Here is a 25,542-nt window from a genome sequence, read left to right on the forward strand (position 1 = left end):
TTTTCTTTACTCATGTTTTACAGAGCATCCCAACTTTTGTGGAAATGTCTTTGTGTGATGTAATACATTTTAAAATAAGTCGTGTTTGTTTGTTTTCACAATAATGAAAACATTGTTAACCATAATCTAGTCGCTATCCTTAAAATTGAAAAAATCACTAGGAGCAGTTCACATATGGCCTTTGTGCTAGTGAAACAGTTCATCCTATTCACTTCATCCTTATTTCTCTGTTTTTTGTTTTTAATGTTGTGAGACTTTGCCATCAAAAAAGAAACATTTATTCACACCGATGATGATGATCACTGAAGCATTTGCATTTGCACCGTAGCCAGACTGGAAATATGAAAGAAACAACACACCATCTACATCTGGCCATAGCACACAGGAGTAAATAAAGATGTGCTGCACCAACAACTTAACGTGCGTTACCCATAGCTATTTTCAGCAGTGCTTTCCAATAATTTTGATGGCATAAGTCTTAAAGACGTGTAGAAGAGTAACCAGTCTAGGTGAAAATGTTGCCGTCAGATTATTTGTCTCAGTGTCCCTCTTTTGGCTGTATGGAGGTGACAATGGGCGTTAGCGGTGTGTATTGATGTTCGCCAAGGTTTCTTTTTTAATTCTACCACTGAGCGGTGCCAGATGTTTTAAACAAGTACCAGTTCAGGAATTAGGCACATTACAAATCTTGTCCTTGTCTGTATGAGTCTTAAAATCACGTTTCCTGAAAAGAAAAAAAAAAAATCTGCAAATTCAATTAAACAAATAGCACTGCGAGTCATTTTGTGAGACTAAAATAAGATAAACTGAGACAGGTCTTTATTAGTCCCGCAGTGGGGTAATTCTCAGCCAGCCTAGCTGTTGTGTTGTCTCATGGTAGAGAGGTTGGTGTAAACATTAACGTCCTCCTCAGCTGTAACGTTGCCTATCTTAGTTAGACATCCTCTCAATAAAGTTTTGTCTGTTTTGAAGGTTTCAAGTCAATCTAAATGACATGTCCTCTACGGTATATTTTAGAGTGGGTTCTTTCTTTAAATGGGGTTTTCATAATTTCAGTAGGAATTCTTCAGTGTTTGATTAACTTCAGATATGTTCCGACCTTGATGTTAATGTCCGGAGACAACGCTGACAACTTGCCAGTCTTGACTTGAAAATGTTTACTTCTAGATGTAATGCACAGATATACCTTAAAGTTTTGCTTTAAAATGTCAGCTCAACCTATGTTTATAAATATTGGCATACTGGTTTTAATCTGAAGTCTTATCATAATTTACCCAGCGCTCTCTCTCTCTCTTGTTTGTCTTTCAATCTTTTTTCCCCAGACACTCCATGCAGCAGCAAACCAACAAAGTCATCACTAGTACAAGCCATCTCATCAAACAGCTCTCTGATATAATCATTGGCTCTTCACGGGTATTTTATGCTTCCTTTCCTCCCTCGTTTACTGTAATTTAAACAATAAAAGGTGAATTAAACAACATTTGAGCTAATTAAAGCTAATCTTGTTTTGTTGTATAGCAAGACCGTCTGCGCCTCACCCGACTAAAGACTGAACTCTCAGAGTCTGTGCAGCGCTATGGGGATCTGCAGAAGGTAAAATATCACCACTTGCTTTCATAAATGAATTGGTATGGTCAATAAAATCTTAAGTGACAAAGAGAGAGAGCTGTTCCATTAGCAGAAGGTTGTACGTATCTCAAGTGCTACTTGTTGCGCATGCAGGCAAAAAAAATGTTTTACTTCTTTAATAAGGAATAAAGACTCCTCTTAACCCTGTCTCTTCATTTGCTCCCTTTCAGAAAATTGCAGAGCGCTCAAGGGCCTTGCTCCCTCCAGCACAGAAAGACAAGAGGAAGGTGAGTTGTTACAGAAGGTGAAAATCCGCCCTTTGTTTCACTGTCATTTATATAAGAGCAGGATGATGAGATGGCATTTCTCTGCTCGACTGCATCCTCACAAGGGCTCCTTTGAAGCTCTGTCAGGTCTCCTGCACTCTCTTATATTACACAGGACTCTGTTCACCATGTCCAAGTCTTAATCACTGCTGAAATGTCTTTTCTTTTCTTTTCTTTTTTTTTTTTATCTGAATTTTCTTAATCTAAATTGGATACTGGTAAGAAGCCCCGTGAAAGCTAAAATTGAGGCTGATAATCTGTAATTGTGTTTAACAAATGAAAGTAAATTCATGTGAATGGATCAAACATTTTTCCAATCCAATTATTTCTGATTACTACTATCAGCAGGATGGTTCTCCCTTGTGAGCTGGGTCCTGCTCAAGGTTTCTTCCTGTTAAAAGGGAGTTTTTCCTTGCCACTGTCTGCTTGCTCGGGGGTTCAGGCTCTGGGTCTCTGTAAAGCATCTAGATTGTATAAGGTGCTATATAAATAAATTGAATTGAATTAAAAGGAGATAATATCAAATAAAAATTATTGATCCTTGTTTGTATAAGGCCTGATAGCAGCAGCAGTAAAGTAAAGTTAAGTAAATACATACAGAAGAAAAAAGTATAACAAACCTATGAAACTAGGATAAAAGTTGTGTGTAGACCGCACAGTGTAGACTTGTGGAATGTTTCCATATTCAGGTACACTATTACTAAATCTGAAATAAGACTGGATACTTGAATGACTCTGAACATGAGAAAGGCCAAAATATTAATATTATACATTTATGTTTAATCTTGTTGTTTTGACATATCATATGAAGTAAATGTGGATTGCACAGTGTAATGGCTATGGAATAATGATACCACGTTTTTAATTTGGTTCCCTATAAACCTCACTTTCACAATGCAATTCTGTCTCCCACTGGGTATGAAATCTCCTGAGGAAATGAAGGCTGTCTCATGAACCAGTCAGGCTGCAAGCCTCGCGCCATTTCTGTCTCCTTCCGTGTTCTATATACTAAATGAATGAATAAACTCATTCATTTGTCTTCTGTTGTTTGTACTTCCTATTCTGAAAAATACAGATAAGCTCCTCACAGTATAAGATAATAAAAACAGGCCAGTACTTGTCAAAACTTCAGAAAGGCTATATTAAATGGAGGCACCTCCACATTTAAGAAAGGATGTCCTTTAAAAATGTACTGCATACACAAACGTACTGGGGAACCTGACCATTACACCGACAGGGACTTCAGCAACATTGCATTCTAAATACATAGCAGTTGTAGCAACTTCCACTCTTCTGGGAAGGCTTTCCACTAGATTTTGGAGCATTTCTGCTGGAATTTGTGCACATTCACACAGGTAGAGCAATAGTGAGGTCAGATGCTGATGTTGGATGAAAAGGCCTGGCTCGCGATCTCTGGTCCAGTTCATCCCAAAGTTGTTGGATGGGGTTGAGATCAGAGTTCTGTGTGGGCCAGTCAAATTCTTCCACACCAAACTCGTCCAACCATGTCTTTATGGACCTTTGCTTTGTCAAGTCAATTGAAGTGGGTTTTTTTTATTGTCTTTTCAGCTGTTTACAGTAGAACAGTGAAATGAGACAACAGTCCTCCAGGAACCAGATGCTACACTACACTGCATGAGAAGTTAAATACGCAACCCAAGACTATACATAATGCACAAAAACTACAAACAGTGCACAAAGACTATGCAGACTATACATACAGCATGAACATCATACAGACTGTACATACTGCACAAAGACTACTGTATATACAGTGCAAGAGAAAACAGTAAACACAAAAGGAGCTGCACCGATCAGAACACGGTTCTGCGTGGAATGTGTGAGACAGCCAGGTACAACGTTTAATGTATAGTATAAAATTATAAACAGTATACAGTGTAGGTTGAACAGTCATAGTAAACAATATGAGGTGTAAAGTGGCAATGTTGTGTTGTGTAATGAACACTGGAGAAAGAAGCTGTTGCACAGTCTGGCCGTAAGAGCTTGAGTGCTTCGGTATCTTTTCCCAGACGGCAGAAGAGTGATGGGTGTGCGTGGTCAATGCACTACTGATGGCTTTGCGGATTCAGTGTTTGGTGTAAATGACCTTGTTGGACGGGAGATAGAACTCTGATTTTCTGATTTTCTGATTTTCTTAGCTGCTGTGGTACAGTTACTGTACCAGGCAGACTCCAGTTCTCAGTGTGGCAGTGCTGGAGAAGTTGCGACCAATCCAGACTTTCTGTGGTCTCTCAGAGAGGGGGTCCAGTTGAAGAGGGAGATGTTCAGGTCCAGCAGGCTCAGCTTTCAGATGGATGATGGTGTTGAAGCTGAAGTCTATGAACAGCATTCGAACACGAGTGTCTTTATTGTCCAGGTGTGTGAGAGCGAGGTGGAGCGCAGTGATGATAGCATCATCCGTTGAGCGGTCGGGATGACACGCAAACTGTAGGGGGTCCAGGTTGGGGGGGCCACACGTCCTTGATCATCTGTGAGGGAAGTATCACTGTCACAGGCAGGTGTTCATTCTGTAGTTGTTGATGGCTGGGAGGCTCTGCCATAAGTGTCCATGATTCTCTGGGTGTGTGGGTTTCGCATCTCTGATGACCCGGCACAGTTTTGGCTTGCAGTACTCAGTGCTGCTTCATTGCCAGCATTGAAGGCTCTGTCTTGGGTCCTCAGCAGTGTGGGCACTTCTGCAGTCGGGGGACGCCCAGGATGTTTGTGTACACAAGATCCAGCGTGTTTTCCCCCGTCGTTGCAAATGCCACATGTTGATGGAACTTAGGGAGCGCAGCCTTCAGATTCACATGGTTGAAATCTCTGGCAATAATAAAAGGCCCGTCCGGGTGTGAATTCTGAGCTCCACTTATTGTTGTGTACAGTTTGTTTAGTGCTTCCTTAGCGTTTACACCTGGTGGCATGCACACTGCAACAATGAACACAGTGGTCATTTCCCGTGGCAAATAAAATAGGCCGCATCTGAAGATCGAGAATTCTGTAGAAGAGTTCTTGCACCATTCCGTATTGATGTTGGTACTCAGACCGCCGCCTCGTGTCTTATCGCTCAGAGTTGTGTCTTTGTCAGCACGGAAAAGCGCTAACCAGGAATTTGAAATGTCCGTGGATATTCACAAAGGAGGGGAAACGACATCTACAAAATCGTAACAATATATAGGTCAGTGCAAGGTCCTTAACAATTATTTGAGTGAATTTGCTCATGTCTTGTGTATGATAAATATATGACACTGACTGCCACTAAATGGCGCACTGGAGCACCAGCATCTCAGATCAGAACACATTTCTGTAAGGAAAGCACACCTCAATACATGATGCTCACAAAAAAATCAAATTATTATTCATGACTTTGCTACAGCATAGCCAATTTCTTTCTTAAAATATTTTCAGAAACATATTTAGACCAACACTTTGAAAATGGATGCGAGGAGGACAGAGAGGGACTCACAAGTGCTAACAAGTTGACAGTTTCTCTCAGTTCACTGTTGAACTGCCCCTTTGCAATTAGTCTTTCTAACTCTCTCCAAGTCATCCAATCTCAAAAAAGGTTAACAAAAAAACTGTTGAATGCATCCAATAAGCATTTCAGATGGATTCCTAAAAATTAAACTAAAAATCACCATCATTTTTGCTGTCACACATAAAAAAAAACAGAAGATAAAGGGCAGATTATGTTCTTTTATGTTTTTTTTGTTGTTGTTGTTATTGTTTGTTTTTTTCATTTTTCTGAGCCTTGATCAGCTGAATGAAATATATGGATGACAAATCACTAGATAGAATGTTTGGGAGCTGCTAAACTGTATCATATGGCAAAATTAGCCACCCCTTACCTGCATCATACAAAGGAGAAAGTTATGTTTCAAGATTCAGCTCAGCAACAGAGCATCAGCTCCGTGCCTTTCTCAACAGTACTTCATGGAGTGGAGGACTGAACCCCTTTGATTGATGGACACCATCTTGAACACCATCTTGCCGGTGGACTCTGCAAGCAAAATCATTTATGGCTTCAAGCGATTGGATAGTAACATTTCTGTCAAGAACCATTTGGCTCACAAAAAGCCTCTAAAATCCATCTTTTTTACAGAGGGGAGAATCCTATGTATTAAGGTTTTATGCCCCTCTGAGGGAATATTATCTAGCTCTTTTATAGTGCAAGTATTAGAGGCGAAGGGCTTTGGGGGCAGCAAGTTGGTGGTACATTATATAACTCTAACTACCTTCAATGCATAGCAGCAAGTTCACTAATCAGTGAATGCATTGTGGAGGAGCAAACTGACGAAACTATGGCAACATCTAGTATGAGCAGCAGGAAAGGTGAACCTGTATATTCTCATGTAAATGAAGTGAAAAGCTTTTTTAGTCGCAAAGATGAGCGGAGTCCTGATGTTTGGCATTCCATACATACGCATTTAGACAAACGATTTGCAGATCAGTGCCAATGCTACTGACTGCTTTCCACCCACATTCATGTCGTCAGAGTTTAGAGAATGCAAACTTTTTAGCAGCATGTGAACTTGTGCTGTAAAGTGTCAGAATGATTGTCTGCAGAGTCTTTCACATCTGTGTGATGTACTCATATATTCCAACGCGTATATGCGGAGGAGTGAGCACTATGTTGCAGAGCTTGTTGAGGAGTGGTGAATCAGATTGTGGCCAGTAGACAGAGCACTGTGACTCAGCCCAGGTTGGTCCCTGTGCTCTGACCCATACTGGCCCCTGTATCATGAATTTGCTGTGCAGTCAGCCACACAAAGGTGGAATACATTAGCAAAGCAAAAAAGTCAGCCAGGCTTTTCTTTGACTTGATGTTATTTCCTGTCCCTCTGCTTCTGTTTGCACATGTAACAAAGTGTGTGCATGTGCAGACTGTGCAGGTTTTTGTGGATTAAAAGCCTCAGTCTCAGCCAGCTCCTACGTTTCTCTACACTAAACATTCACTGTAATGTAATGTATTAACTGGCTAGAATGAACATCCAGCTACACTGAGATGAGATGTTATTTTATTTAGAAAAAATAAACATAGTCTGAAATTGAATGGATCCTTGATAGCTGGTCTTTTGTAGACAGCAGATTAACTCTTTTTAACCTTTCATCTATTTTCACACAATGAGCACCACTCCTCTACACAGTCAGGGAGCTCATCGTTATTATGTTCTGACTCAACTAAACTATATGTAGCAGCCTGAATGTCATGTCAGCAGTATGACTGGCATATTCAGATTATTTAAAATTGCATGTCTATTTAGAGGTCAGTTTGAACATGTAATTAGTCTGTTTGACTCTGAAAACACAAATCACATTTCTTTTCAATTACAATTAAACTGTTATGCTTATGAATATTGAAAAGATGCGGGCCCTCGTCAAAAATATCTACCAAAAGCCATCTTCTTTACTTGTACCTTCCACATCTTCATATCTTCATACAGTATATCACCAACAGACAGGGAGAGGGAGGACAGGTAGCCAGCTGGAGAGTCGGAGGTGCTGTGTTAAATGGTCATGCAGATAAGTTATGGAAGTCAAGGCTGGACTACTGATGAGACATTTTGGCAGTTCAAGGGAAGTGTCTTTTTTTTGTTGGATAGAATAACTCCCTTTGGTGTGGACTTTGGGCTTGTAACTTTGCAGACATTTTTCCATGCATAACAACGCTATGTAACATGCTAAAGAAAACCACAAAAGACCACATTTCCTCTTTAAAGTTGGAAATAAAACAGACTGAAAATGGTCAACCATTTAGCTGCTAGGATGAATTTACATTTACCACAAATTTGTGTAGCAAAACTGTAATCTTAACCAAATCCTTTCTTGCTAGTACCACAAGAGACCTGAACAACCTGGGTTGGGTATGGTCCAGTACTATTGTTGCAGGTCTCAATTCGGTGTGCCAATATGTTTTTTGCAAAGTGCACCCAGTACCAGCTCAAATCATGTGGCATACTGCCACTATCACAGGAGAAAATTGTCTTCTTTTTGAGCAAAACACAGAACGTGGCTTGTGAGGTGCAAAACAAATGCTAATTAATTATCACATCATGCTACTGCCAGTGCTGGTGTTCTCCTTCTCTTATGGACTTGTTCAGGTTGTCTTTTGGTCAATTTTGGATTGGATTATTTTTAATAATAATAATACTAATTTTAAACAATGTTTATATTTTATTATATTTATGCATTATTATTTGTGCAGCACTATGTAATTCCCAGCCAAAAACAGTCTTAGTTAGTTAGTTTATTGTCCCTTTCGGGAAATTCATTTTCACAGAGTCTGTGCACACAGATATGGGAGGAAACGCCTTACATACATTGGACAGAGAAACAGACATTCACAAACATATAGCATGCAATTCAACAAAGACGAACTTAACACATCGTGGCAGTTTCGTTTTCAGGTATTACATGACTAATAGACCCCCAACAAGGTCTTTGTTTCTTTATGGCCACTTTCCTCTTGGTCTGAAGAGCTGCAGGTCTGTTTGAGTGAGCTGCACAGGCAGGACCAGAGAGACGGGATGAAGCCTGCCCTTTAGCTGTATTCACACAAAATCCAGAGGGTTGTGCTGCTCTCTCTCTCCCTTCATTCACTGCATAGCTCATTCAACCACTACTGGTCTCTCTCTCCCTTGGTTGTTAAGCTGCAGACAAGCAGCTAAGTTTTAGTTGTGTGCTTACAAACAGCAACTGAAATATTCTGCATATTATGCCTTCAAAGTATCACATGCTGCATTAGGTGAGACAATGATGAGATTACAGTAAATAGATAGCAGCAGTCTGAAATTGTGGTCTGCTGCTGCCCATTCAAACTACAGAGCACCAGCGTTGTCAGACAGAGCAGTAACCACTCACAGCCAGAAAATACCTTCACTGTGCTTGCGACATCTGCTGCCATTGTAACAGTGTAAAATTGTATCTAATCTTTCTCTATGTATTCTCCTACAGAGTCCCCAGACCCCATTCACTGAACAGATCGAGGAGGGTCCCCTCTTTGGAGACGCAGTGGACGCAGAGGGAGGAGCTCGGGCCTTCCTCTCTGAGATCAGTGAGGAGGACGTTGAGGTGCTTCGCCAAAGAGAGGAGGCCCTGCTGCAGATCGAAGTAAGAATGATTCGGTTCAGCTGAATTGTCACAGTTGTCCTGTACAATCACTGATTAGAAGAATCCTAGTGTCCTGGTGAGAACCAATGAGTGGGAGTAGCTGGACATTAGAAGCCTTGCTTAAGGGCAGCTTGTCTGGAATTGCGCATCACTCCTTACAAGAAAAAAAAGTTGTAAAGGCATAAACAGTTGCCAAAGTTGGACAGGCTTTCTTCTTCTGGATGGCTTTCTGCCATCACTGATCTGCAGTGACATACTGTATATAACACTATAGACAGAATTATTAGGAAACCAATCGAAATAAACCTGTGATGCAGGTCACATGCTCTTAAAGCAGAGCTCATTGGCTGACAAACATATTTAAATTACTGGAGTGATTTTACCGTACGGTGGGTTTACTGAATGTCCATTTGAGTCTTGGTGTGTCCTGTGTAGAAAAGCATGTAACAACAATAGATATCAAATTATACTCAATATGAAATAACGTGAGTCAAGAATCCCCCTGTCTGAATCATATTTGTTAAAAAATACCACCTTCAGAGCTGTTCTTAAAAACGAAAATATTTGTTGTTTTTTAAAATTGTATGCCATCAGTAGGGACCAATGTGTTGAATGCCACAGATGGAGTAAAGATGTCAGGAAGTATTAAGAGCTAGAGTAACACATTGTTGGTTTTGGTCTTTTTATTTATTTATCTCTTTAAAATAATTAAACTCCTTCTTCTAAACTTGTTCTTATCTTTTCATTCCAGTTCATACAAAAGTGGTGTAGTTATGGTCCTCAAATCCCTTTGAGCAGCTCGCTCTGTGCCTACGAGCCACACAACACTATTTTCTTGCTGTTAATCAAATTTTCTAGTGTTAAATCCATCTGCGGAGAGTCAATGTTTTGTGATAAAAGCAGCACATGTCCCAGAAGCCAAAAATTGCAGATTGTGGTTCACATTTCACTCTCATGTATTCTGAGGCAGTCGACAACATCCAAACGAGTAACTTTGCGATATAAGCCTGTTTACTGATATTCTCTCAGGGCCACTTTTGCTAATCTCACTGCACTTTGTGTCAGAAGAGAAATAGAAACCTCTGTTTCCATGTGCATAAAGCTGGTCTGTATAGTCTTTACACAACAAATAAAAAGCCCTGGCAATTTACCTTTAAAGCAGTCAGGTATCTGAGATACCTGAGCACTCGAATTTAAAACTCTCCAAAAAATAAAGAGGAAAAAAAGAAAAACAAACTAGTTGCTTGTTTTCTTCAAATATTGCCTCCCAGGAGGCCAACACATGCCAAGTTAGTAACTAGAAACTCACAGAATTCAGGCTCTGTCTTCTTCTCCCACCTCCAAAAGCTTATTAGTATTTGTCACAGTTCCCCCATGCTGCTGCAGGATATTGAATGCTACCCAATTACTAAGGTGCTTATATGGACTTGTTTGCTCCTTTACCTGGGTAAAGTGTGTATGGAATCATAATGTTCCCCGACTTAACTTATTACTACTAAATGCAGTAAAATCTGTCCATAAATATATTTATATATTTCAGATGGATGGGATTTCTTGGTGATTGCATCAGCCTCCTGTGTGATCAGATGGAGTCCCTGTTCTTAAGTCGGTTAATGGTTTAAAACATTGACAAATATAAAGATAGATGTTATGACAGCGCCCAAAAGAGAAGCCAAAACAGTGTGTTTGCCACCTGCTGGCATGCTCCAGTATAGGTCATAATGTTAGCAGCTGGGACATGGGCCAAACTGAAAAAAGTATGCATATGAGGATGTTTAAGTGTTCATTTTTCTGATAAGTTTAGTTATTTGAATTATTAATTCGTCATTTGAAGGTATAAAAAGTCAGTAAAATGTCATGGCAGGACTGACATTAAGGAAACTGCTTACATACATATAGACATACACAATATATTTATACACACACACCCATATAATTCTTACTTCGATCTGCAGCAGGTTAAACTGCTAAATGCTCCACCATGGTCACTTGACAGCATTAACTGTGCTAGTCTGCTATTTGTTGCTGAGCAGGTAACATACAGCAGGTTTCAAAGAGCTTTTTTACTGAACTGAGCTGCCTTCTGTGGCCATAAACGACACTCTGGGAGCAGGGAGAGTGAACTTGGATAGTAAAGTCTGAGCAAAACAAAGAGCTGTAAAGCCCCATAGAGCTGCTGCTGCTGCTGCTGCTGCTGCTGCAGTGTTGTCGCTCTCCACTTCTTGCTGTTGAGCTCCCTGCTGAGTTTCCTTGTAGAAAGTGATGAGATCACAGATTCCATGTGAGCTGGCTGACTGTACTGATTTTTGTGGGCCATTTGGGGTAGCTGAAAAAGAGTTGTGAACACAGCATTGACAGATCTTCACCTCTTAAGCTGGGATCAGAATCATATATACAAAAGATGTAAATCTCTTTGTCACCGCTCTCAAACTAATTTGACAGGAATAGACAGCTTACACAACAGAGTTGATCAGATAAAGATAAAAAAAAAGACACAGCTGTTATGCAAAGATGGGACAAGTATGTATGTAAAAATATAATATCTATATACAAGTCAACAGTTTCTGTAGGTTTTAAATGATATACACAGTGCAAAGACATAGGTATCACATGGATAAACATTAAAGGGATGATTATGGACAATATGCAATATGCAGGTATACATATTTTACATATATTACATGCAGTATATGAAGCATACCAGACATTTCTACAGCTGACATCTGTAACACTCACCAAAACACTCTAGTTGGATAAACAGCACTACAGCTAAGAGGAAAAATATGTATTTTTGATTTTGGGATGCATAATAAGAAGAAATTTCAGAAAATTTCAAAGGAATCCTGTCATAGATGACCCTGACTATAACCATGTGACATTTTGACTTATTTTACTGTATGCTGTGATGTAAATTATTAATGGTATAATTGAGCTGAGCTTTTAATTTTCTAATTTAGAAAATTTAAGTTTAGTCATCCATCCATCCATCCATTTTCTATACCGCTTATCCGTCAGGGTCGCGGGGGAGCTGGAGCCTATCCCAGCTGACTACGGGCGAGAGGCGGGGTTCACCCTGGACTGGTCGCCAGTCAATCGCAGGGCCAACACACAAAGACAGACAACCACACACTCTCACACTCACACCTAGAGGCAATTTAGAGTAGCCAATTAACCTAATGTGCATGTTTTTGGTATTGTGGGAGGAAGCCGGAGAACCCGGAGAAAACCCACGCAGGCACAGGGAGGCACATGCAAACTCCACATAGAAGGGCCCAGACCGGGAACCTGGAACCCTCTTGCTATGAGGCAACAGTGCTAACCACTGCACCACCGTGCCGCCCCTAAGTTTAGTCATATAGAAGTTTTATCAAGGACTTAAGTGAATCATGTTGTGTAATAAAACAAAGGTAAAATTATTGCTCTAATGCAAGCAATTAAAAAAAAAAAAAAATCCAAGCAACAGCTGGTTTGAATGCAGTGATTACATTTTACTAAAAATATCACTGGGATCTATATTGTAGATTGAGAATGTAATTCCTAGAAAATGGTATGCATTTATGGAGTTATTACAGGTGTAATGAGGAGGCTAGATGTTGCTGTTTTAAGTGATACATGAGACTGAAGCTCATGTTTAAAGTATTTTAAATATGAGTGTATGTGTGATAGTTACCATTGTATTGCTACTTTAACAAATCACTGTGCCTTGATTTATTTGGTCCAATCCATTTCCTTTTTGTGTACGCTAGTTTCGATATGTACAGTTTCTATCGCACTGCTGATGTGGAAAGTTTATTGAACTCGCTACTTGTGCAAAATCTTAACTTAAGAAGATATATTGTCAAACTTCATCACCCATCTCAGGAGCATATGGCTGAATGAAAGCAGAAAGAAGCCTGACACATGGCGCAGCAGTCGGCCTTTAAAATGACAAGCCTGAACGTGGCAGTCCAGCTTTGGACTGCGGTTTGCCATCCAGCAGTTTAAAGACTAATGATAATGTTTTAGAAGCACTTTGCAGCATAATGAAGATGTATCTCCGTGCCCAGTTGGAGCTGTCTGAACTTCATCAACATTTAAAATCAGCCAATCCCAGTATAGGAGCAGCGCTGAATAGGAGCAAAGAAAGGAAGAGCATCAATCTCGCCGTGCAGAGTGACACGCAGTGAAAGAGCCGCGCCTTGAATGACAGCTTCATTTTAGCGCAGCCGTCGAGATGAGCCAGTCAGAGGATTGGTGTTCAGACAGGGTCGTCTGGCCTGCGCTTTAGTCATAGCAGCATGGATAAATGTCATAGTCGGCGATCAGGCAGGTGCTGAGGGGCTTGACGTTGTTCCTTTGGGAAGAGTGATAGTATCTGACAATGTGCTTTTTCACCTCCATACCACCCTCTTCTTGCTGTCCCTTCATACCACTAAATCAGCAGCATTTGTTGTGAGTCCCAACACACTTTTCTTCACCACTCTCCTTCCAGGGGACCATGAGAGGGTTGTGTCTGTCATTGTTATCAGTTTGTATCTCTCTGGAATAGGTTTGATGGGACTCTGGGGTTAATTTAGCCTCACAGACTGGATGTATGTGTGAACAAGTCATGGTGCACTGACATGTAAGTGAAATTAGTCTCTTTGGGGTTTATAAAGCTCATGCACATTCATCTCTACATCAGCTTTGTGTATTCCTAATGTCTTCTTCAATACCAGTCTTTTTTTTTTTCACCTTCAGTGATTCTGCAGCTATAGACACATAGGCTACATGATACTGATCAGGTTTTGAGGGACGACAGATGGAGAGAAGTCCATCTGTTTGATCTGCAATGTATTTTGGTGGTTAAAGAATTTAATGTGAAGAGACATTTCCAGTTTAAGCACTTAAACTTGGAAATAGACTTTCCAGCAGGTCCTTGTGTTCCATGGCATTGATTTAAAATGCGAATTCCTAGCTTTACCGGTCAAACACAGGAAATGTAAATGTCTGTCCCCTTTATGCTTCCTCTGCAGGATCAGTGCCAGGCTGTAAAAATAACTCAGTTGAAGGCACCTTTCATAACTTGTGTTTTCTTTGGTCAAGAAAATTGACTATAACATACTTAATACTGTTTGTCATGTAATATTTATAACTCCATGAAAGGAAAGAATTATATTATTGTATATATATATAAAAAATTACTAAAATGACTCTTCAGCTTTAAATCAAATCTTCTGAAACTGCAATACAGTTTGGTGCATGTAGCCACAGGGCAATATCCCAGCCATATGATCAGAACGTAGCTAATCATATGAATTAAAACTGTGCTTTAGGAACTACATTAGCTGGATTAAAATGAACAAGATAATTGTTGTTCGGCTCTATGAGTTAAACCATGTTTAAATGACAGGGCCCTGGACAGCTCTCAGCTCCCCCAGGGCCCAGCAATTACATTTTTGGACATATCGTCCTTGAGTATCATTATAATATTCCACATGTTCTGACAAGAGATATAAGTGAGAATATTAGTATCCAGCCTCTATAGCACTTTCTGAACATTCCAATCCCCCCGTTAGACTATCACCTTCCAGCTGCACTTTATATGCTTTGGCACCGAAGATCAGTTCATCAAAAATGATTTCATAAAAAAAAAAGGAAAAGAAAAAAAAAGCTCAGGGCATAACAGAGGACAGCTTCCAAGGGGAATCTGAATACAACACCTGGCCTAGTAGAAAGAGGGGGGAAAAAGCCTCACAGCAAAGCGTGTCTGTCCTACCAATGTACCCTGAGGACAGTCTGTCCAGAGTTTACCCTTGACTGAAGACAGGAAAAGTGGGAAACCCCACCAGAAAAATTATTCCAGGAGAGAAACAATGCAACTTTTGTGTGCCTTCAGCAGAAAAGATCTTAAAGTAAGTGGTTTATTAGCAAAAACATTTGTAATTAATCCTGGCAATCAAAAGCATATTGATTTTCCTCTCCTTACACAGTGAAGCTAGTGGTATGATGATAGATCACGTACTGCTTGCTGAATCCCTCAAGATAATGAGAATATCAGTCTTCTGTGAAATCCAAATGCTCATATTCCACTCAAACTTGATTATCTACCGAAGTTTACTCATATAGGTTTTAGGTTCCTCTTGAGTGATACTGTTCACACAGTAAATTTTCACTTGCTAGTTTGTCCTTACTGCAAAAAATAAGATACAGACAAGAAAATCACCAACAGAGCAGGTAAAGTATTTCTAATATACAGTGAAATTGCTGTAGGTGCAATCATGCAAACAGTATTAACATCTCCTGCTAATGAGCTTTGACACTTTGCTGAAATTTAATTGAAGTAGAGGTAAATGTATTATGAAAACCTGTTCAATAAAAGATAACTCAGTCAGAGTTTTTAATTCATGAACATTATTACCTTTTCACATGCAACGTAAAACATGGAGATGACTGAGGCTTAATTAAATTTTAATTAAAATAAAATAATTTGAATAATGAAATCAAAGAAAGTAATTTTTTTTTTTTCCTTTTTCACCTGTCAAACTGCCGCTACTAAATACATTGTAAAAGATTATTGTTTCTCCAGTGTCCATTTGATGCTTAAAGTAAAAGCTGGCTTATTATTATTATACTGGCTGGTTTATTAGCAATTTATAGCTGTGCCAATGGCTAATGCTATTCATTCAAGAAAAAAATAAAATGAAACTTTTGGAAAACTTTACTTTATATTTATGCTTTCACATTAGGAATTGTCATTAGCATGGTGTAGTTGCAGTTCAACACCTTAAAATCGTATTTCATACTGCAAACTCTAAAATATGTTGCACTGATTGCACTGACTGATAATTTTAACACTATAAAAATTCATCAGCAACTGAAATCACATTTTGTATTTTGGTGTGGACAAACCACTGGTCAAATAACTCTAATGTAAGGTTATGGGACAATTCTCAAGAGATATCCTGCGGAAAGCTTATGGAACACGGAAAAGGGGTCATCTTTTGTGGACCTTGAAAGTGCTCAGTACATTTAAGACATCCTACATTATTTTTCCTATGTTTAAGCTGATATTGAAATGGGTGGAATGAGAAGTGCTGGTCTTGGGGTAATGGTGTCGCTAAATGGTGTCACTAACTGCATGAAAAATGGATATCAACAGCTAATATCACAGCAATCTTAGTCTGGACCAAAGGGTTAGAGCGACAAGACTGTCCTCTTAAAGAAGAAAAGCCTCAGTCATTTCAGCAAGTCATTGTGGGCGACTGTGGCTCAGGAGGTACAGCGGTCGATCCCTGGCCCTCACAGACTACATGTCACGGTGTTCTTTTATGCAAGACACTGAACCCCAAATTGCTCCAGATGGCTTTTCCATCGATGTATGAGATTCATGTGAATGGTTATTGCTCCTGATGAGCAGGTGGTACCTTGCAAGTCAATATATGAATGTGTGAATCTTGGCTCGTGTTGTAAAGTACTTTGATTGGTCATTCAGACTAGAAGAGTACCATTTCAAGTGACAAAGACCTATGATGGGAACACAGAAGGTAGCCATGTAATATTATTATAGCACAACAAAGTGTGTGTAGGAAGGAAAGACTTTAACTCAAAGAGGTCCCGAAGTCCCCTAACCTTGATGTCATTAACCCATGTTAACCTCCCCCTCAACTTAACAAATCCAAAGAATGATACGCTCCTAAACCTAACTGCATTGTTTTTGTGCCTAAACCTTAATAAACCTCAACCAGATTGTTGTTTAGCAGGGAGTTGAATATTTATTTATTTATTTATTTATTTATTTTTTTTGGGGGGGGGCACATAAAATGATCAGACATCAGATCAGAACATATGCCTCTTTAGAGACCATAGAGACTCAACAACTGATATATTTTGTTTAATAGACTGGAAGGATTCATAGACCCTTATGCCAGATTCAGGCTACACAATATCTTGTTCTGTTAAGACACTGTGTCTGATTAGCAGGGTGGCTGTGACTCAGAAGAGGAGGCCATCCACTAATTGTAACTTTGGTCCCCAGCACTGGCTGCATGTCGAAGTGTCCATGAGAAAAATAATGCACTCCAGATTGCTCCCGACTGCTGTTCCACTGAAGGCCTGTGAATAGAATGAACGTATTGATGTGTGAATGGGTGAATGTGGTAAGTGTTGTGAAGTGCTTTCAGGAGTCAATAAATGAATACAATTTGCCATTCAGAACAGGCAATTATAGAGTCATTACAGAGTCATAAAGCCTAACCCAAATCCTAATCATAATCCTGACTATGAGACACGTCAGGCTATGCACGTTGACCTGTCCTCCTATTGGTCAGCATTTGAAGCATGTCATTGTGGCAGGTAAAAAAAAAATTCAAAATGCTAGTTTTTAGTTGTGAGCATGTTGTGAGCATGTTGTGAGCATCACTTGCTGTCCACTGGTAAACCACACAGGAAGAAAAGACCAGTTGTCACACCAGATGCCCATTTTCGTTCCTGACACCCAACATCGGTTTGGTCGGGCTTTTTTTTTGGGATGATACTGAATAGGTTAGACTGGCATTAGGCCCATTGCATCACAAGTATACAAAGTTATTCACCAATAGTAACAGGAGTGAATGTCATTTGTTGCCTCCAACACCACCCTTGTTATTTTGAAGTCACAGAAGGGGAAGCAGGTTGAGAGTATAACCTCTGTCTCTAATATTTTCAGCTTTGTCTCCTCGCTGCCCTTCAGGCCCTGATGCTCTGTATTCAGGGGTCTTCGGTCCTTGGTCTACTGCCAGAGAGGAAACACGATTTTACATTTATAAACCGTTTATTCAGTAAGGGCAAAAAAAGAGATGTCTCTCATGCAGTTGGTGTAGGAAAAATGTCATCGGTCCCCACCCCCCCTCCCTTTTCTCACCAGTAAGCGTGCGAGTAAATCTGCTTAACGGTTTTTCTGCTGTGGCAGTGACACTGTGTCCTGTTGCCCGATGCCTTTGGGCTCGGGTAGATGTGGGGAGAATTTCATATCAGCATTAAGCACACTTATCAAAGAGAGTGAGTGCACGGTAAGAGGAGGGGAATGACTGAGCATGAAAGAGAACAGCAGATAAACTTATTTTTCCTTTTTGCCCAAACCACTTTGATCATCCGTATCTTTATATCACTATGTTTCTTATAATCTGTGCTATGATTACAATGTTATTACTCCTAAAACTTATTTATTCAGACATCAAGATGAGCTCTTCCCATACTTGGCTGTCTGGACCAGCATTCGCCTCACTGGACTGTCTAGAACTAGAACAATGTGGCATTGATGAAAGTCTCCAGGTTTAAGTTTGTTCAGTTCCTTTAATCAGATTTTGAATAACATATAAGTGAAAAGTGATTAGAATGTTACCTCCTTTTAATGTAATATGAAAAGAAGTAATCTTTGAATTTTGGTAATTGAACACCTTGAACAAAAATTCCTGATTCAAACACACCCCACAGTCTGCTGATTGGTCTGACCTCCACTTGGTGGTAGGCTTAATTGATTCTCCTAAACTAAACTCCCATAATGATGTGAAATAGCACAAAATGTGACATAAAAGCTAATGCTGACAGACGCACAAAATATTGAAAAGAAGTCATATTATATAACTTTAACTGATGATTCCATTCCTAAAACAGATAAATTTTACTCACAATTCTTTGCATTTTGGTGTCTTGCATAATAATCACTTATGAAACAGCACAGATTCTTTTAAATGCAGAAAAATGAATTACACTTTACTTACCAGCATCATGATGAAGCATGCATTATGAGAGATGTATAAATATATACTGCACTTTACTTAAGACATACCATGATAACTGATAGAGTATGGACAATTGTTGCACACTATGAATCCTTTTTAGTTTAACAATGAGGCGTGCACAGGTAGTCATAATGTATTATAAGCCCCATCAGTCAACCTGTAATTTATAACTGGTCGAGAGTTTCCATAAGACACTTGAACTCATAATTCATTAAAAGTCCCATCTGTCAGGTTTTATAAGATAAGATAATCCTGTATTGGTCACACAGTGGAGACATTTACATATAAAATGCATCAGAAAGCATTATGTGTGTTTATGACTGTCTGAATGTTTTATAATACACTGCAAATCACCCCATAACGCACATAGAAAATGTTTTAGTGTCATGGCTTCAACAAACAAATTTTAAAAATCAATTCTGTATTGGTGACCAGCACTTGTGAGTCAGGACAGTCGTGAGGTTTTGTCTTTGCTGTGTTAAGGTCTAACAGCTGCATTTTGAACTATTTGGGGCTGAAAAGGGGTGGACTGGGTCAACTACACATAAAAAGTAACACAGTAAACATGGATATTTAATCCAGGTCCTGATTAAAAAAAGCAAACAAATAAAAAAAAAAAGTCACTGAGCTGATGAAACACACAACTCCTAATTTTTTCAATGAAGTATCCAAGAAAAGATTTCTAACTAAGATTTTTAACTCAGTCTATCAGTATACAATCTAACATTGTGCAAACCTGCAGACAGAGGTCTGAGCGTATCGGCTTGGCAGGGCCACGAGAGACAAACATGATTACCTCAGATCTGAAGGAGCCAAAGGAAAGTCCTTGCTATCCACCATTTGATGTTGCTAGGTTTAGAGAGTTCCAAATTAGTATGGTTAGAACCTCCAACTGTGTGCTTTCAGCAAATAAGATATCTGGATTTTTACATAAGAAAAGTTCCTTTGTTCAACTTGAGTTCATCTAAGGCTGCAGACTGATCTATATTCAGGGTTGATTGGGGGCACAGAGTCGCACTGAGCTGCTCGGCACATAGTAAAGAAATTGTTTCTTCCCTTGCAGGCTATGGATTTGCTAGTATGCAGCGGAAAGAAAAAGGGACTTGAAATGACAAGTGTTGACAGCGAATGATGACTAATGTGCCTGTGGAGAGTGGATGCGTCACAGAACGCCGTCAAATCACAACTGACGTGTCACTTGATGTGCTCCCTAAACCAGTCTACAACTGAGATATACAACAACTCACCCTCCAACACACAATACAGCACGTTTTACTGTTCTCATTTGTTTGCATAAGACTGGCATGCAAATACTCTTCTACAGCTATACTCTGTTACATTAGTGTGGAGCGTTTTTCAGCCCCATAATATAACCAAGTTACATCTTGGTCATATCGATGACAATATCTTTGTAATATATTATTATCTTAATTGAGAAATGGTAAATGTTTTGTTTTAAAGCAACGGTTCATCCAAAAATTGAAAACTCAGTCATTGTCTACTTGCTGTTGTTGTTGGTGTGTGAAGTTGAACATTTCTGGTGCTTCACAGAAGAAAACAGTGTTTGAAGAAGTTGAGAACTACATTCATACAGTTCATCTGACAGAATCAATCAGTAGGATATGCCTTCATAATAACATCACATCTACACATTATATTTATTTAATTTGAAGGCAACAGAATGGTAAGTTTGTCTGTCTCTAAATGCAGATTCTCAACCGTAAAATCGGGATTCCACACAGGGTCACTTAATATGGGGACAGAACTGCAGAAGATGTATCGTAGTGTAGTTTAATTCTAAATGCTGGGTTTGAGAGAGTTTTCATTGGCTAGAAATAGGGTCAGAGGCAGAAGACAGCTGAGAAACCCTGTTCTAAGTTTGATATTTGTCACACAGCTGTCATCGCTGTTATTTTACGTGAATTAATGTAGTGACATGAAGAGAGCGCGTGGTGACGAGTGCTTGCTGTAGTTTGATCGCAGTCAGAGCACGTTCAGAGTCCAGAGGAGGTGTCACTTTGGTTTGGGGATGTAGTGAGACGCTTCTCTCTCAGTGAAGTCTCGCTCTGATTGCTGTGCTCTCATTTGGCCAAAAGAAGCAAACTAAGTGGGAGAGAGCACTTCAGAGTTCCAAGTAACTTCTCCGAGCGAACAAGGTGTGAAAACGCCTTAAATCTCCCAGACGCACGCCTCTTCAGGGGTCGTGCTGTCTATCAGTGCCTTCCCTCCTTGTGGCTGACTTGCATACTTAATCAGCTCTTATTACTGGAGCCAGTTCACCTTAAAGAGGCTGACAGGAGTGCTCTGCTGTGCCACACTTCCCTCTGCAGGCATAAGAGGAGACCTCCACGCAGTCATCTGTCTCATCACCACTCTGTATAGCAAGATTGAATGACATGTTATGATGTGAATCTTGCTGGCCTCTACAGACTATAACAATTCATCAGGAAAATATCCTAATTTAATTTGATACAGCATAACATTGCACTGTTTTTAATCAAAGTGCAAAAAAACAAAACATTTTATTCTTTAGTGAAAATGATTCACATTAAAAATCTGCTCTAAATTCACCTGTTTGTGTTGTTGCATGTGCGTGTGTGTATTTTCTGTAGTTGTGGGGACAAAATTCTGTGATAACCTGTCTTACTTATGGGGACAAAATGCAGGTCCCCATAGCATAAATCATTAAATATTAGGGTGAAGACTTACTTTAAGGTTAGGCTGAGGTTAGAGTAAGGTCAGGGTTAGGATTAGGGAAGTAATGTTTACTCTCATAGTTAGGTGGTGGTTAAGCCTCCAGGAAATGAATGGAAGTCTGTGTAATGTTTCTAAAACTGCATGAGGTCATTTTTAAAGTGCTATTGCATTAATGAAGGAAAGGAATTCTGTTTCTAATGACATTAATGTAAGACATCTTATGTCTACTAGCATCTTATGCTAATAATAGGTAAGAATAAGAAGGTGAAATTAGCTGATTAGCTCAAATAGGAAGACATACACCACACTAATATTTCATCCACACTTTGGCAAATTATGTGATGTTCCGTGTTTCACAGTTGATTCTGTTTTTATCATCACATTGTGTCTTTGTGAAGAACATGCTGATTCTGCAACTGATTTCCGCGCGGATGCATAGAACAACCTTTGCGTAATGTAATCATGAACTTAAGAGGAGAGAGGAGTAGCATTTTCCATGCTCGTCCTCCATCAGACAGTCTGCAGGTTGCAAAGCTTCGGCTCAAGATGCAATATGTCCCACAAGTGTTCATATCAGCCAGCATCAGACAGATCCTTACGACTGGAGAAATGTGAGGCATGCAGCACCGGCGACTGAGGTGTCAATCAGATGCTGCCGGCAGGCTTGTTTTTGTGATTTTTTTTTTTTTTCTTGGCCTCAAGTTTAATTGTGTTTTTGCTGTCTCTGCAGTGGCCCCAGTGTCAGATGGAACAGATGTCTGAATCGCAGTCTGACATTTAAGTCTCATGAAAATATACAGACCCTTGGAGCTTTCCATTTGTTCAAGTATGTTCTTTTCATCAGTCACACACAATAACAACAGCGGCAGGACTGACAGGAGGCATCAGAGGAGCAGCCGAGGCGAGCGTCAGCACTGAGGACCAGTCTGATTCATCGGCTACCATTACAGCATTTTGTTGAATTGCAACAAAACTTCCGTGACACTTTATTGATCCCTGCACAGGAAGTTCATGTTTTGCATGCATCCCTCACAGGGAGGTGAGGTGAAGGTCAGCTGTAGAGCGCTGCCCCTGGAGCTGCTGCAGATTCAGTCAGTGAATCAGTCAAAAATACTGTTTTACTTTTTCTTGACTTTGATGAAAAACATGATGTTTGAAAGGAAAGATGTCAGGGAGAATTGATAAGTGCTCAGAAAATACAGCTGATTTTGAACTAATGATGCATTCATGCCATGTTAGCAAACTGACAACAGTGAGAGAAAACCACCTGGTTTTGTTTTGTTTTGTTTTTCTGAATTTGGAACATTTTCCCTTGCTGCTTGCCTTGAAAATGCACCCGAAATTAGCTGTTTTTCATTTGAAGTTACAAGTGAAACCAGACACAAACTGTTGTCTGCTCTTTTTAAATTAGCTGGATTGCTTTTGTAGAGTTTATTGTTATATTATTGCCTTTGCATTCATTTTGAAAACACTTTGTTGACACCTCTGTAGTTCTTTTAAGTAGATGACATTGCAGCATCAGAATTTCCTGATATGACAAACACAGAATGACAAGTAGGAGGCAGATGTGAATGGTTTCCCACTTTTCCCTCTTGCTCTCTCTCCTTCTCTGTATGTGTGTGTCAGAAGTGCACAGTGGACCACAGATCCCATGACTTAACTAAACTGGCTGCTAGCTTAGTTGCAGAATCTAATCTAATCCTCTCTTTTCTGGCATCTTGATTTAATTTTAATCAAGATGCCAGAAAAGAGAGGAGAAGAAAAAAGGGAGCTGACAAGGACTTCACACAGGAAATTCAGGAAGTTGTTCCCAGTCAGGCTGAAGAGGCAAGCAATTGCCAGCAGGCTAACTTTACCGCTAATGCTACTAACCAGGAGGCAGCTTGCAAAGAGGATGATGTACTATCTGTATGTGTTTATATGGGAGTGAGACAGCACACACACACACACACACATACACACGTACTAATATGAGTAAAGCACATCTGGAGAGTCCCATTTACTGGTCCTTTTCAGGGGCCAAATCAGCTCACAATCACTTAGTCAGGATCTGTCCTGATTAAAAAGGCAACACCCATGGCGTCTCATGGAAGAACAAAGAACAGATTTCTGAGAGTGCTTTAACACCCGACCTCTTTGATACAGTTCAGATTTAGTTTCAAAGCTGTTAAGTGATCGTCGGTTCTGAAAAGTATGTGGGAAGGTGGATCCCTTGTCTATTTACAAGCAGCTTCTACTGTGGCGTTGTTTGGGATGAGAAGGCAAAGTGGACCAACCACAGGATTGTGTCATAGTAGATGTAGATATGGGACATTAATATCATCTCAAAAGCTAAAGTTCAGCCGACTGGGTGCAAGCTATCCGTTCTTGATGTCACTAATTACATTTGTCCACTTCATGTAGCTCTGATGAAGCAGAATGACATCACCGACACACTCCAATGAATGAGTTAGATGTCAATGTACATAACTTTTACATGCTAATTATCACAGTGTGGCATTTAATATACAAACTAATCAACATTCCTAATATCTTTACTTATGTTATTATCAGTCAGACTCCACAAACAGAAAGACAGGATATATCTGTTTTTGTTGTACTTTGTTTGTCTGTTTTGTCTTTTTGTCTGTGTGTGGCTCCTCCTGCTCATTTGTGTATGGCATTTTGGGGATAAACTAATAATATTAAACTTAAGTTAATAAGTTAAAAGTTAAATTTAAGTTAAATTTAGGGCTTGCAGCAGAGTATTTCTACACTGTGGTATTGCTGCTGAGGAGAAGGTTTGAGCATGTGTGTCACCACTGGTGTGTAACATGGTAGACCAAGACTGAAGTGTAAGGCCACCATAGGTTATAATCTTCTTTCCTTTAGCCCTGACCAAGTGAAACAAACTAAAAGTGTCAACACAACCTGAGACTTTGACTGCTTCATCTGCATCTGACTAGGCTCACACATGAACTGAAGCAGGGACTTGCCCTGAGCAGTGCTGATATAGTTGCTCTCAGTAATAAGAAAATCTCCTGTAGTAAACCTGTTGTTGGAAACATAATAGAAAAATCTCAAGTACTGGTTTTCAGCCCAGTGCCAGTATCCAGTGGCTGCTAGATTGGCCATGAGCAAAATTTAAAGCCCATGAAATATGGAAAAGGGCACAGTGTTGGCCTGAAGCCTGGCCACCCACTCAGCCCTCAGGCAGGGGTCCCAACCCACCACATCTCCGCCTTCCCCCTGTGTGTGTCTCTGTGTGTCTCTTTCTGCCTATTCACATCCACATACTATTTACTAAATTGGTTACACACTGCTTTGTCATTATGATGAAATGAGCCCTGATTGCCCAATGCTTTGCCAGGTAAAATAAATTTGTCATTCTATTACAGCGTGATAGACAAGGTTGCCCAAAGATAAATGCAAAAAAGTCTTTAGCATCACAAGGTTTGCCAGGGGCCATTTTGGCTCTACTCAAATAGCTTTTGCCAAGTGGCAGGATGGCTGCCAGTTTTCACAGCAATCGTTGCCACCTGTGATGGATGGCCCAGTGGGTTAGGCTACACAAACGCAGCTGTGATTGCATGAAGCCATAATTGAGGATAGACGGGACCTGTGAGCAGGAGATAGACAGAGGTTTCGTAAGCTTTCATATTGCTGTGAGCTGAAACATTGAGAGCAAATTCAAAGCTTGGAGACATGCAGAATTAGCTGTGGTCAGCCATAGCAGCACTAGTCTGCTCTGTGACCTGATAAAAAAATAACAGAACAAGAACTTTAAACTGCTTTTTGTTCTGTTGGCTTTAAGTAAAGCCAGAAACACAATATTTAGAATTTAACAAATCCATCAAATTTGTCAATTAAAGGTACATGGAACTAGATATAGAATTTCACATTTTGCAAATCCATTGATGCAGTATATAGCTTTGAACCTTTGGCTTTTTTCAAAACAAAAATAGCTTCAGTTCCTCAAGTTTTAATAGTTTTTTGATTGAGTCCTCACTGAAGAGGTCATTGAGCTTTGGAGGCAGTCGGTTTATTTGCCATTTGCGGTACAAATGACATTTGAAATTGGGGTGTAAGAGCTCAAATAAAACAACAAATTATAGACACCA

At 39.8% G+C, this 25,542-nt stretch overlaps 1 protein-coding gene across 1 annotated transcript in view; it reads left to right on the top strand.

Annotated features, from left to right (window-relative positions):
* Positions 1-25,542, top strand: part of tsnare1 (T-SNARE Domain Containing 1) — a 132,798-nt gene that overhangs the window by 60,475 nt on the left and 46,781 nt on the right. Inside the window, exons 5-8 of the mRNA XM_046399447.1 lie at positions 1,323-1,413; positions 1,519-1,593; positions 1,800-1,856; positions 8,850-9,005. Coding sequence (XP_046255403.1) covers positions 1,323-1,413; positions 1,519-1,593; positions 1,800-1,856; positions 8,850-9,005 — 379 coding nt within the window. The remainder of the gene's footprint in view (positions 1-1,322; positions 1,414-1,518; positions 1,594-1,799; positions 1,857-8,849; positions 9,006-25,542) is intronic.

This window comes from Scatophagus argus, chromosome 9, assembly GCF_020382885.2.
Source record: "Scatophagus argus isolate fScaArg1 chromosome 9, fScaArg1.pri, whole genome shotgun sequence".
NCBI classification, from domain to species: domain Eukaryota; kingdom Metazoa; phylum Chordata; class Actinopteri; family Scatophagidae; genus Scatophagus; species Scatophagus argus.